General features: G+C 40.5%; 1 protein-coding gene across 1 annotated transcript; it reads left to right on the top strand.

The window, feature by feature from the left end:
* Positions 1-64: 64 nt before the first annotated feature.
* Positions 65-11886, top strand: CFAP418 (cilia and flagella associated protein 418). Its single transcript, XM_074815463.1, has 6 exons — positions 65-195; positions 1698-1797; positions 4207-4277; positions 4782-4847; positions 5660-5755; positions 7705-11886. The coding sequence occupies exons 1-6, from the start codon at positions 65-67 to the stop codon at positions 7862-7864; spliced, it is 624 nt and encodes a 207-aa protein (XP_074671564.1). The 3' UTR covers positions 7865-11886.
* Positions 11887-14730: the final 2844 nt, after the last annotated feature.

A 14730-nucleotide genomic window follows, 5' to 3' on the forward strand; every position in this document is an offset into this window, starting at 1 on the left:
CGCGGCGGGAAGACCCCGCCCCTGCCGGCGCCGGGCGGTGCGGGGCCGCCTTGGCAACGGCAAGATGGCGGACGACTTGGACCGGTTACTGGATGAGGTGGAGAGGCGGCTCTGCCGCCTGCCGGGGCGCGGGGCGGCGGGCGGCCACCGGCACGGCGGCGGCGAGGAGGCGGAGGCGGCGGCGAAGGAGGGCAGGTTAGCGGTCCGGCGTCGGTCCCGGCATCGTCACGCACCTTCCCGACGAGCGGGCGGCCGCTGGGGTGGCGCGCAGCCCGCCCCTCCCCCGCCCGGTGAGGCGGGAGGCGGTCGGCGAGACCCCTCAGGAACCGAAAATGCTGAGGCTCGGGGGCCGAAACACTGGCTGGCGGGCAACGAGTATCCCCTGTAGTACTTATTTTTAAACACCCAAGTCGTGTGCCAGCGAGCTGAGTTCAGATAGTCTTTGTTTCTTGGGAGTATCCCAACCTCGGATTAAATATGGCGTTAAAAGCTCCACTAATTTGCTTGAGTTAGGACCAAGGGTTACATAGCTCTATAACTGACCTCATGATATGTGTAAAATATCTATAAATCTTGTGATTTAGTGCAGGAAGAACTTTAGCAGTAGTATTAGCAAACATTTTATTCTGTTGATACTTCAGTCATCTATGTATTCTGTTCATACTTTTTCTATTAACTGTATCTTCTACAGTAAATACTCAACTTACACTCTATGCTTTCATGCAGCCATCTCAAATTTCAAAATTTTCAAAATGGTGGTCTGAATACCGACAGGTTTGGTTGTTACAGGGTCACTGCTGACAGCACTGCCGAGCGGTCTGCCACACTGCAGCCTGCCCTCAGGTTTCCATCCCAGCCCTCACAGGTGTCTCCCAGGTTTCCATCCCTCGTGTCTCAGACTCCAGGTGGAAGGTCTGTGGACCAGGGGGGTTTGGCCAGATGTCTCCACAGGTGGACTGCAGAGCACTTACCCAACAGGCATCTCAGAGACCCAGGCAAGGATCTTGGGGAGCCAAATGACTAGTACAAGACCAACAAGCCCCCTGCCTTTGGCCACGTTACTGAACTTGCCTGTTGTTTGCATAATGGTTAGATGAGCACCCAAATTTAGTCAATCTAATTACAATGTTTTTAAAAATCACAGTGGTGTTCTTTCTCAGTAGATTTGTTCTTGATTGGTTGATGCAGCAGTACTACAGGTCTCCCTTTCTTTGACAAAGAGCTAGCAAATAGCAGACTTGAGTGACAAGACTCTTCACCTGAGTGAAAGCAAAGTGCAGATGATTTCTCTAAATCCATACTATTTGACAGGAATTTCTTCAGAACCCCTGAAGTTGTATAGCATGAGGAGAGAACTTCCTCTAACCTTTTTATATTCCTGCTGCTGAAGATTCATGTGAAAAATCAGGGCTGTCCAATCTGTTGCTCAGTAAGTGCAGCATGGGTTATATTATCATAGTTTTATTCAGGGTTAGAAGTGGTTGGAAATAAAAGAAGCAAGCCAAAATATGATGGGACAGTTCAACAGGGACTGAAAGGCATCATCGTGCAGTTTACATCTGTCCAGTCATGATGGCCTTAGGTACTGCAGATATATTAGAGGAAAAAGGCTGTAAGTAATTTTATGCTTTAAATTACAATTCTTAGAATTGTTCTGGTCATGCTACAAAATGAAGGCTGATTTGTTTGTTTTTCAGATCAGCTAAACTGTTAATGAGTGCTGACAGCAGTGAAGAAGATATAGATGACATTATTGATGAAATCTGTAATGACAGCAGCTTTACCAAAACACCTCTGGTGAGTAGGAGTCTGGACAAATGCAGAACAGATGAGGTTCAGCGATGGAAAGAAAAGCACCATAAACGAAAACTGTTTTAAAGCAAAAAATGAACTAAAACAAGCTGTGGGATGAACTTGGAAAATAAAAGCAGAAAGGAAAATGCAACGATCTTATAGTGAGGAACAGGAGAGATATAAAGAGACAGCCTTACCCAGGCAGTAACAGGCAATTAAAGGAAATGCCAGTTCAAGATAGAGCATAGTGTCAAATATCACAGAATCACAGAATGGTTGAGGTTGAAAGAGGGACCTTTGGAAGTCATCTGGTCCAATTGCCTGCTCAGGCAGGGCTGCCTAGAGCTGATTGACCCGGACCATGTCCAGATGGCTTTTAAATATCTCAAAGGATGGAGACTCTACAGTCTAAGTAACCTGTTCCAGTGTTTGACCACCCTCCCAAGAAGTAAAGAAGTTTTTTCATATGTTTAACTGGAATTTCTTGTATTTGAATTTGTGCCCATTGCCTCTCCTCCTGTCAGTGGGCCCCACTGAGGAGAGTCTGGCTAGGTCTTCTTTATTCTTCCTCATCATGTATTTTTATATACTGATAAGATTCTCCTGACCTTTGTCTTCTCCAGGCTAAATAATAACAGCTCTCTTAGCCTCTACCTGTATGTCAGATGGTCTAAGTCCTTAATCACCATTATGTCCATGTCTCTCTTGTACTGGGCACAGCACTTCAGACATGTCTGTGAGGCCATATCTGGAGTAATGTGTCCAGTTCTGGGCCCCCCAGTACAAGAGAGAGATGGAGCTACTGGAGAGCCTCCAGGAAAGGACCATGGAGATGATTAAGAGAGACTGGAGTACCTTTCATATGAGGAGAGGCTGAGAGAGCTGGGACTGTTCCGCCTGGAGAAGGACCCAGGGGGATTTACCGATGTGTGTAAATACCTGATGAGTGAAGAAGGGGCCAGACTCCTCTGTAGTACCCAGTGACAGGACAAGAGGCAATGGGCACAAACTGAAATAAATGAAGTTCCATCTGTACACAAGAAAACACTTTTTTACTGCGAAGGTGGTCAAACACTGAGACAGGCTGCCCAGAGGCTGTGGAGATTTTCAAAACCCAACTGGACACAGTCCTGGGCAAGCTGCTGAAGCTGACCCTGCTTTGAGCAGGGGGACTGGCCTAGATGATTTCAAGAGGTCCCTTCCAACCAAAATGATTGTGTGATTCTGTCTCACCAGTGCTGAGTAGAGAGGAAGGATCACCTCCCTCGACCTGCTGGCAACATCCCTCCTATTGTAGCCCAGGATGCTGTTGGCCACCTGTGCTGTAAGGGCACACTGCTGCCTCATGGTTAACTTAAGGTCAGCCAGATTTCCCACGGCCTTCTCTGTAAAGCTGCTTTCCAGCTGGTCAGTTCCCAGTGTGTTCTGGTGCATGAGGGTTATTCCTCCTTAAGGTCAAGAGCTTGCATTTCCCCTTAGTTGAACTTCAGGAGACTCTTCTCAGCCCATTTCTGCAGCCTGTTGAGGTCCCTCTGAATGGCAGCACAGTCATCTGGCATACCAACCACTGCTCCCCATTTTGTGTCATCTGCAAATGACTTCTGTTGCTTGACAGCAGGAGATGGAGATGAAGCTGCAAATTTACATTGTCAAGACAGAATGATAGAAGACATTGAAAACAGATACTCATTTAGGTATCATCAGTAGAAAACTGTTATTTATACTTCATAACCCCCTGTGCAGATTGTTTTTATTTTCATGAGTGACACTGGTTTTGCTTTGTTTGTCTTGGATTCCTTACAGAGTGGCTAAATCTCAACCAACAGCAAACACTCATATACCACAATATGTATGTCTGAGTGAGAGAGAATTATGTCAGTAAATTTGTATAATTATATCATTTTATATCCCTAGGACTTCCCATTTAGAATCTAGAATTCTATTATTCTAGAATTCAAATAAATTGTTTTATGTGCAGCAAATAAGAAACTTTTCAATGACATTTTACCTTTTTGAATAATAGAAGTTCTTGATGTGTTTTCAGTAACACAAAAGCTCAAAAACAGTGAGGGAGAAGGTTACTAAATTAAAACTGTCTTTAAAAGCAAAATTATTAAAAAGAGGGTGTGAAATACTAAGCCTTGACTGTAAAGTCAAAGTGATCATGTGGTGTTGAATTCCTTCAGGCAGCTCTGGGAATTCACTATGGGAAGAGAAGCCTCGTTCCTCAGTTATCGGTTACTTCAGCAGCTTTTGTCTCAGAAACCCTCACAGAAACCTGAGCAAGAAAATTCCCAAATTCTTCGTCCCCTTTTGTGACTGAGATTTTCTGGCTCCTGCTTATTAAGTAAAACAGAATATTGTTACCTTTCTGTAATGCTGTCTTTTATTCTTTGATTGCTTTTTAAATAGAAATTGAAGTCTAACTCTACAAGTCTCACACCTGAAAGAAATAGTGCTGTTGCACAGGCTCATAGAAAAAGGTAAATGAAAAATGTTTTGACTAGTTGAACATAGCTTGATTATAGCTTGTCAGTTTAATAATATTGCCACTGTTTAATCTGTATTGAGAGAAAGAAACAGTATTTAGAGAAGCACTCTTTTTTAAAAAACCCAAAGATAAAGATAATTTTTTAAAATTACTAATGTGCTTTCATGTGGTCAAAATTATTTATTATACATTTATTAATTATTTAAGTTATTGAACAACAGCTTCCTTTGCTGTATGGACAAATACATTTATCAAATGCTGCAATATATAGTCCCATCTCTTTTTGTTATAGAGAGTGGTTGTCATAGAGTTTTTCTTTGAACACCTTGGTAATGAAAATTTTAAAATTCTGTAGTTTGTAAGTATTTGGATGCTTTGCCTATATTTAATAAATACTATTTTAGAAATATCGTGTTGTTAGATTGGGAGAAGCATAGTACTACTTTCTTGAAAATTTTTTGCTATAATTAAACATTTTTTAATGAAATCCATATAGATGCTGTCCAGTGTACCTGGGTGGAAGCTCTTCACCATATGGGATAGGAACAAATATTTCAAAAAGGTAGGAAACATGAAAAAAATGTTCCACTTGCTTTATTAATTTATTCACAACCGTGTTTCTGTGATGGTACAGTTCCACGTTTGGACTGGACAGGACAGCCTTACATTCATCTAAACATGTGGCTGTCTGTAACTGCAGTCTGAAGTCAGCCGGTCCCTTCCAGTCCTCTGCTGTTGACCACTAGATCTTTTGTTCATTTGAAGAGTTGAAAGATGTGTACAAATGAGGCATGAGACTCTAGAAATCAGTAACATGTAGTTAAGGAATTGTTGCTGTAAAGTATTGTTATTTTTCCCTGCCTCTCTTCACCTTTCTATGTGATGCCAAGTATGTGACTTAAATCAGTGGGCTAGTTTAAATCATCCCAGAGCCTGAACTGAAAATAGCCAGAGTGCTTTGCGACAGAAGCTGAACTTAGTAGGAAGGGTACTTTAAAGATTTATCCTCAGCATCCTACAGAACATTATTGCATTTCCATTTGGGATTTTCTGTAGTAAGTAATTGTGCACTTGGTGCATAGTTGGATGCTAGTCAGGTGCCATACCAGTGAGGAAGACTGAAGAGAATATATCAAGAGAATATCAGTTTGTTTTCTGTGTTCAGTGAGGTTAGGAACCTATAAAAATAATACGTGATCATATAGTTAAAACACATACCATAGTGAATGTACCAGAGATGTAAAAAAATTAAGATTGCAGGGTAACCTTGCTTCTAGTATTTCTGCATAAGCACTGCACTTTAAAACAGTTATGATCTGTGTAACTTCTCTGATTGTAATAAGCTCTTGGAGCTTTCTGATCTTTTTTGACCAGAACATGTGATGAACTACGTTGTACTGCTTGTGACTTCCGTGTGTCACTTTTCAATGACTACATCTGGGATCAGTCCTGTGATTATCTTTTTTTCAGGTATGTCTGAGGTGGGTTTGGTATTAGCATCGTGTTACTGTGCTTTGGGGCTTGATAGCAATGGGAAACATGAGAAGTCCTGAGCACTCCTGTGTCACCTCAACAGGAATATGTGTGCAACCTGTTTGGGGATCAGGTGGGAAAGTCTGCAGAGAGAGAGATGCAACATCTCCCATAATCTCTTTTCATGCCTTTCCATTTCTTCCCCTGTTACTCTCCTGTCTGCTTTTAGAAAGAATTCAAGTTTCATGGATCAAAAGGCAACTTGACTGCTGAAACAGGCAGATAATCTGTGTGATGGGTTAGCCTCTGGTGTGCCATTGCAGGATGCCTGCAAAATCAATGCAGACTGTTCAGCACGCACTTCTCACCATACCTTCACTCATACAGACTGTGATTATTTCAAGTCAGATTTTCTTTCTTCCAGTATCAAGTATTATGCTGTCACGTTCAGTGTAAAATCAAATAGTTTGATTTCTTAACAAACTTCTTTTTGCAGCAAGGTTTGATTAAATGGAGGGGTGGGATTTTTGTTTTCTTGTTATATATTGCGATGTCTTTGACTTCAATTATTTCAGTTTTTTTGAGGTCTTAAAATTAAGGAATTCTTATTTCCAGTTTCTCTAAAACTGTCTAATGCCAGGACTTAGTGAAAGATAACGTAGTAGTTGTGCTCCTAATACAGACATTGAATTTGGATTCCTCTTATTTTAATCAAGTCTCTGTCTGTGCCCGTTAACTGATGGAGGCAGTGGATGTGTTCAGAGTTTGGCCACCAGGGGGTGGGACAGCCGGAGTAGAACAGTATTGGATTATTATTTTTCTTCTATTACACGTTAGGTTTTTCCTGTATTTTTCCGTCCAGTTTCGAAATTTGTATTTCTCCTTGAATGCAAATCTTATTTTCCTGTTATTTAAAGCAGCATTAAAAATACAGTGCTGCACTAGTCTCCTGAGATGAGTTTGGTAGCTGGAAAGATGAAAGTAAAAATATGGTTCTTTTACTTACTCAAAGTCTAAATTAATTCTGCCTCTGAGATCTTGAAATTAAGATTTTTTAAAAAAAAAAAAAGACAGGGAAGGCATTTGTATCAGATACTTGTAACATTGATTAAAATCTGTAATCTTTAGCAAGATATTTAGCTATTTATTTTGACTAACCCGAATTTTAAAAAGCAAACTTGAAGATTAAACATTTGCCTTCCATGAATAGGTGTCTGACCTCTTTTTCTAAAAATTCTTTCTTTTATGTTTTTTTGGGGTTTTCTTTATTTAGCTGAACTTATTCATGCTGGTTTTGAGCAACTGAGCAATTCAGTGGCCAGTAATTGATGGCCAGGAGGTGGTCATGAGGGCAGGGATAGTTAAAATGGTACATTTTCACTTGTTTTTAAACAACTTGGTTTTATAATAGCCATGCTGGTTTTTCATTTGTTGTGGTTGATGCTTGCCCAGGGATTATTTGTGGTTTGATGTACATTCTTTCCTTTTATGGCCATTTAATTTCAGTCACTTTAACAACCATCCTGAGTAACAGCTCCTGATGAAAAGTTTAACACTGTCATTGTACCCATTATGCATAGGTATTTTTATGGTAAGTTTGATAAGATAAATACATTTTTGGATCATTTCTTAACACAAGAATTAACTCTACCTGGTTTTCTTCCCAACTCTTTCTCTGGAGGCTGACACAGGGTCTCTAATCCCAACAGAGAACGTTGCTTACAAAAACATCAGTCTCCAGTTGATCTGAGAATACAGTAATTATGCAACAAGACTGCTCTCAGGAAAGAATTGTGTTCAAAACAGAATTTGAACATATCCCTAAATTCATTCATGACAGTGGTACTCAGAAATGTTCAAGAGCTTTTCTGAATTGAAATGGCTTCATTAATCTTTTTTCGTTACAAAAAATGAATGATCCTAAACTGAATTCTTTTGATTGGCAGGAATAACATGCCTGAGCTCAGTAAACTAAGAGCGAAGATGATAAAGAAGAAAGGAGCACGAGCATATGCTTGTCAGTGCAGCTGGCGATCCATTGATGAATTAACTGACCTCCAAGCAGACCAGCAGCTTCGGTGGGTTTGTGGTAAACATGCAGAATGAAGTCCTTTTGTGTGTGGTACCTACTTGTGTGGAAGTAGGTCATAAACTCAATTTGTTTCCCACACAGTTTTCTGAGAACAGATGGAAACCTGAATACTTATATCTGGAAATAGATTATAACACCCATCTTCAGCCTTTTTTCAATTTAACTGCCTTGCAAGCAATATGGGCAGTTGAATTATTAGAAGAAACCAATTTGGAGGCATTCTGGAAGCTAAATGAAGTTAAAGCTCATAGACAGTAATGTTAAAGAAAGGAAGAGGAAATCAGCAGATTTAGGTGTGGGGCAAAGTTCCTTGAGACTGTTCCTACTGTGTAGCAGAGAGCCTTATTTCCCATATCTGCAGAATCTTGGACTCAAAATGGTGGGTTGGGATGCAGCCATGACTCACAAGCGTATGAATTTCCGCACATAAATTAATACTGCTGTTCTGCTTTGCTCATAGCTGTTAATGAGCAAGTGATTGTAGACCTCTTAAAAAATTACTGTGAGATCAGTTCTCACCTCAGAGGTTTTAGCACACCCCAAAACTTCACTTTCTTTTACCTACCAATAGCCAGAAACTGCAGGTGCTGGAAATTTCCTTCCAGTTCCTACTGCTTTCTTCAAAGCACTTTCTGCTGACTAAAGACTTTTACCACAGTGAATTTCTTGGACTTCCCTTCAGCCTTCACTGCAAGAGGTGAACAAGTTACTGTGCAATTATTAAATAATGTGCAATTTTAAAGAGATTCTGAAGAGTATATGACTATCAATATTTTCAAGGGAGAAAAAAGGCTCAGGCTATTTTAAGAGTGAGAAAATATATATCCCCACTGATGTTCAAGTGTGGATTTTTTTCAGTTTCACTTAGCTTTCACTTCAGCTTCACTTCAAAATACTATGTATTCAGAAAGTGTAACTGTCCTGTTTCAACACATTCCCTTCCCCCAGTAACATTGTAAAACTACTTCCAGTATCATGTTACTGGTTGGTGAATTGTCTTGATTTCAGTTAATGTCACTATAGTTCATGAGCTTTTTCTTTTCATTATGTATAAATAACACAGGAGATGGATTTGGGTTTTGGGCGAGCAGAGAGGAAGGAAAGGATTACCAGTCCTGGCAATTACTACGTTGAAAAGTGTCTCAAAATGGGAAGTCTGTCAGTATTTTTCCTATGCAGTATGTGATACTGTACAGATAAATTCAAAATTAATTACTTTGTGCAATTCTAGCTATACAGAGCTATGTCTTTTTTTGTGAAGTTTTGCTCATGGCCCTAATCTGTGCATTGTCAATCTGTTGTTTTTCCAAAACAATTGCATGGTCTTTCTTATAGAGGTCATTAGTCGAATCTGTCACTTTGTCTGTACCCCTCTGAAAGAGCAGATTCGGGTACTGACCAGAGGCATAATGTACTCTGCATCCTGCTCACCTTCCCCCTCCATGAGTGTTTTTTTAGAACCTGCAGAGGACGTACACAGTGCTCTGGTGCTCTAGAGTGCGTGTTCCAGTGCCACATGCAGCCTTGCTAGTAGGTTCGGAGGTGAGTGGGCATTGGAGAGGTACCACTTAGCATAATGGTACAGACATATTTAGGGTCATGTATTGTTTTCAATGCAATTGGTGTTTCAGACTGAAGTTTCAACTGCTAGAGCCTAAAACTGCAGGTTCAGGAGACAGAGGGAACCAGAGACCAGTTGATTAATGCTCAAGCAGCTACTGGAAGATGTCTGCTTGCCTTTCTGTCCTTTGTGAAGAAGTAACCCCTGTGTGGACTGTAAGCAGTAAGTGTTCCTGGATTTTTTTCAGGGGGGGGCTGAGCGATTTCCATTCCCAGAGAACGTCAGTCCTAACAGTAAGGGAAGAACCCAGCAGTAGTGTGTAGTTTATTAACAGGCTCTAGTGAAGAAGAAACCAACTTTTATTCTTCTTGAAGAAGAAGAATGCACTTCAGAAAGTGCTGAGTTGCCTTGGCTTGCCTGTTCCAAGGCCATTTGAAATTGATGACGAAGTATCCCCACAAGGTGCTCTTTTGGCCTGGATTTGCACTGGAACTTGTGCCACAATGTAGGGAACAAGTTGGGCTTGCAACTTGTGAGCAGGAAATGGGGAAAATCCTAATGCCCATCTTGGTTCATGAGACAAAGTCTTATGTGACTTGGAAAAGGAACATGTCTCCTGTACCCTGTTTTAAACAACAGAAATAGTCACCCTCTCTGAACAGTTTGTACTACCAAGTGTGTGGAGCAAATCATGCGGAAACAAAAGTTCAAGACATCAGTTCTGGTGACTTTTATGACAAGATGGCCTGCAGCACTTGGAAAGTGGAGGCCAGGAAGGAATTGAGACAAAAGGACTGAGTGTAGGAGAAATCAAGGGATTAACACCAGTATCTACTGACAGCATTAGTCAGCGTTTCTCCTAGGCCACCTCATCCCTCAGTCTTCTGTTAGCATGGAGAGTTGTAGAAAGAGCTCTCTTTCTGGGTTGAGATTGTTGTCAGGCAATTGTGTCATTAATGCCATTAAGACCGCGCTCCAAGCACTGAAAATGTTAGAAGATAATCTTTATTGGTAAATGTATGTGGAAACATGAGCATTCCCCTGAAATCATCATGTTTATTCAAGTGTAGTTACTTGTTTCTGGCCTTGGTCAGAATGGTGCGCTGTGGCAGCTCTTTGTCCAAGTGAAGTTTTAAACAGGTGCAGAAATAGTGCTTATTGTATTGGTTTTCATTACAGAATTTAGCATATTTCTAGATCTGAGAACAGTTACTATGTCATTAAATATAATCAATTTGTTGGAAAAAGGAGTGGTATTAAGAATTCCCTGAGTTTGCTTTCTTCAGTTACATGTTAGAAACCACTCCAAAGTCCTCAGATGAAAAGAATGTAAAGAAAGGTAAAATTAGAGCTTGAATGTTCATTTGATGAAGGTATTGTAAGATTGCACGAGGTTTTCAAGATGTAGCCCAGACCCTAAGTGATACTTCCGTGTCAGTTATCTGAGATAGCAGGGATTATGTAAAGAATTTTGTTGAAGAATGCCATTCAGCTGTTGTCAGATGGAAGTACTGGAGAACAGTTTTGCTAAGTATAAATGTGACCATTGTTTTCCTCCAGTTTTTTGCTTTGGAAGTAATAATACCATTTCTGTTTGTGAAATGAGCAAGGTGAAAACTTGAGACTTTCATTTTGCTTAGGTGATATGCTTGGAAATTTTCTAGGCTGCGGTATTAGTCTGCAGCAGATCCCTCAACAAAACAAAAGCAATGAAGGATGACAAAATGAGAATCCACACAAAAGCATTCGCTTGGAAATTTAGTCAGCGGTTTAATGTCATAACAGCTTTTCTAAATCTGTGTTCCTGCAGTGCTTCTGGATAGAAACCCAATTCAGATGTACATAATGCATTTTTACAGCTTTTGGTTGTCAAATTTCAATGTGCTGCTCTGACTACCTCTCACTTGTTTTACCTGCAAAGCATGGAGGGTGTCCAACGCAGATGCTGAATACAGCTCAGAAGAGTAATTATTAAAGAGCTTGCCCTGCCGTTAAATTGAACTTACAGAAGCATAACAGCATTACATATTGCAAGCTCTGCACTATATAAAATTGAATAAAGATACTATTTTTTTCTGAGCACTCAGTTCTGTACTGAAGGTATTCTCAAATGCTAGGCACTGTAAGCTGCCACTTGTTGAAAGACTGCTCACTTCTCTTGTTTCCTGACATGTGAGTCTTTGGGTCACGTAACCAGTACATGTGGTAGTCACACAATGGGAGAGGGACTGTGTTGGGAGCTGCGTAGGCAAATTTTTCTTCCTACCAGACTCTTTGCACAAGACCTGACCAGTTTTGTCTGTGGTGTGACACCCGATAACTGCAGACAGGCCAACCCGTGGGGGATGGAGTAAAGGAGTGTCAGGTGCTGCTCATTTGTGCAGGCCACATATGATGCCTGGGACTTGGCATGTGTGCTTCAAGGAAAGTATTTTTCAAATGTCAACACTTCAATAAAATGAAAAGTTGAAACAAGTCTGAACTGTGTGTTGTGTAAATTCTGTTGTGTTGTTCCTGTCCAAAAGAAGCCTTATAAAAATGATGCAGAACCATGTTTTCTCTCAGAAGGGTTATGAAGTGCTCTTAGTACAAAAACGTCGAGCCCATAAAAAACAGTAAGTACTAGTACAATAAGTTTTCTCACATCAATGGGGATGCAGCAAACACCTAAGAATTAAATGAGCTTTAACATTCTTTACCAGATAACATGAGGAGAGTGCACTGAATTATAGAGAGCTCATAAAGGTGGATGCATTTACCACATTTCTTGGATGTTTACCTAGGGTAAAAGGTGGTGACATAAACTTCTTGAAGAGTGGGATGCTGGTACCTTTGTGTATCAGTCAGGGCAGGTTATCACTAGCATCATACTGGTCACTTAGGGAGATCAATCAAGGAATCGCAGCATTTGCCATCCCTGGATTTTGCTGTAAAAAAACATTCTTAGTACCTGGAAGAAGTTGCTCTACATATAGGAGTTGGAACAAATCTTGTTTCTTCATCATGAAGAAATGCTGTGTGCCATACATTAGAGTAACAGACATAAATATTTCCTATACTACATACTGAATTTGGATGCCAGGTGTTATTCAGGCACTAATTATTTCCCAGACTTAGCGGGCAGCTTGGCCTCGGTGAGAACACACAGAAAACACCCACTGATACTCACTGAATCCTGACTTACTTTATTTGTGGCTTGCCATGCCACAGTGCATCGTTAGAAGATAGTGTCCATGTATGTTTAGTTCACATTGACAACTTCTGTTGCGCTGGATGTGCTTTAAAATTTGGGGTAAAATGTGATTATACAGTCTAGTCTGCAGAGGGCAGAGCAACACCGCTGAGTGTTAACAGTTCAGGCTTCTGCTTCACTAATACAAGCTAATACTTAATTTTTTTCTGGAATAATGAAGGTTTACATTTAACTGACCAAGGCTTCTTGCATTTGTCTCCTACTAGTGTGATTATAAGTGGGGTAGCTGGAGCTGTGGCAACTCCACTTGATTTTTGTGTGACTTCATCCAAATGGTCCTCAAGTGGTCCTTGACCAATACTGAAGCAGATTAACTTTTTTAGCTGCCAGCTAAAGAAGCATAAAAACGTGTGTGTGTGTGTGTGTGTGTTTCTCCTCTACTAACATCAGTGGAAAAACTAAATTGCTTCAGGATTTACCTTTCACCCTGCCCAAATTAATTTTCCCTGAAAATGTTAAGTAGTTTTGGCAAGCAGAGGTTGTGTATGTTAGGATCTTCTAATGTTCAGTACATAATTTATATGGCACATCACCCAAGACATGAAAAGATTGCAGATCTTGAAATAGTAAAAGGCTGAGATTTAGAAATACCAAAAAAATGTGTCTATGTAGGAAAGCAATGTAGACCAGAGATGCTGCAGAGCAGTCTGAGAAATAGCAGAATCATCCAGAGACCTGCACCCTGCAGTTCATCGGCTGTGAGCCATGGCTAAGGTTTCAGTGAAGTCTCACGCTCTGAATTCTCTTCTGGTTCTTTGGGAATGCAGTAAGTGTGAATGTATAAAGCAGATTTATAGTGGAGGGGAGTAAATGTGATCTCTGATAATCAGTGAAGTTGTGTCTATTTCTGTAGAAGTGATGAGGTGCTTTTAACTAGCAGCATAAATATATCTAAACCATGAAACTAGAGTTTGCTTATTTTACTGGTAAAATAGGGAGCATCATCTAAATTTAGTCTAGTTACACCATAGGTGAGGTCTTTCACGCTTCATTTTTTACTTCCTTCTAATAGGAGAAATAGTTGAACAAAAAGTTTAGTAGAGAAAACAGGAACAAGCAAGGCTGAGTAGCACACTGTGAGAGGTTGCATGCAGAAAAGTTTTGTGAAAACATTTTTTCAGGCAAGAAATAAGCCATTGGTTTTTGTCTGCTTCTAAACTAAAGATGGCACACCTAAGTGAAAGAAATAAAAATAGGGAGAAGCTCAAATGCCCACAATTTGCCAAAAGCAAGGAGAAAGCTTCATATGGGAAGTGTCCTTTCTAGGAGCCTTTAAGATTGCAATTCCAGGGGCTGGCCCAGAAGATGGGGGTGAATGCACACCCCCCCCCCATCCACTGCCCTTCAGTCACTTCCATCCCAGGAATCTGAGCTGTGTAAGGGAAGCAAAGTGCAGGAGGCGTTTCATCCGCAGAGGGTACCTGCTTGCTTTACACATGAGGATGCTGTGGAACACGTGAGCTGAGTATGTTCAATTGGGTTTGGGGTTTTTTTTCCTCTAGAGTCTGTGAGAAGGGTTTCCTGCAGTATTTTGAAACCTGTTTTCTGGTGATAGGTTTTTAGATACAAGAGCTAAGATAGTCAGATATTATATTTAGATATTATAGTCAGATATTTAGATATAAGAGCTAAGATATTCAGGGCTGCTAAAAAACTCTTAGCCAGTGGTTTGTAACTGTTATTCAAATATAAGCAAATGATCTTGACGTTTTTCATGAGAATTTAGTGAAACTGAAACCTTTACAGCCTCAGAGCTTATGCTAAAGAACTAGGAGGCAGAGAGGAGGAAGACATTTTCATACTGGTCAAACAAATGCATAATATTCCAGCTCCAAGTACCTTAAATACATCTATTTGAAAATGTAGTTGTCTACAGAGGGAAAAAAAATGTTACCTAGCTCTTGAATGGTGGTAGGTTATTTATAAAGTATCCATAGAATTTTTCGATCTCTACTTAAAGGCAAGCAATATGACCTTACTGTAAGACAATGCAATATCTTTCAGCTAAATGCAAAGAAGCTTTGGGACAGTCAGCAAACTGACCGTGCTTGGAAGCCCATGTCCTG

Source organism: Strix aluco, chromosome 1, assembly GCF_031877795.1.
Source record: "Strix aluco isolate bStrAlu1 chromosome 1, bStrAlu1.hap1, whole genome shotgun sequence".
Lineage (NCBI taxonomy): Eukaryota > Metazoa > Chordata > Aves > Strigiformes > Strigidae > Strix > Strix aluco.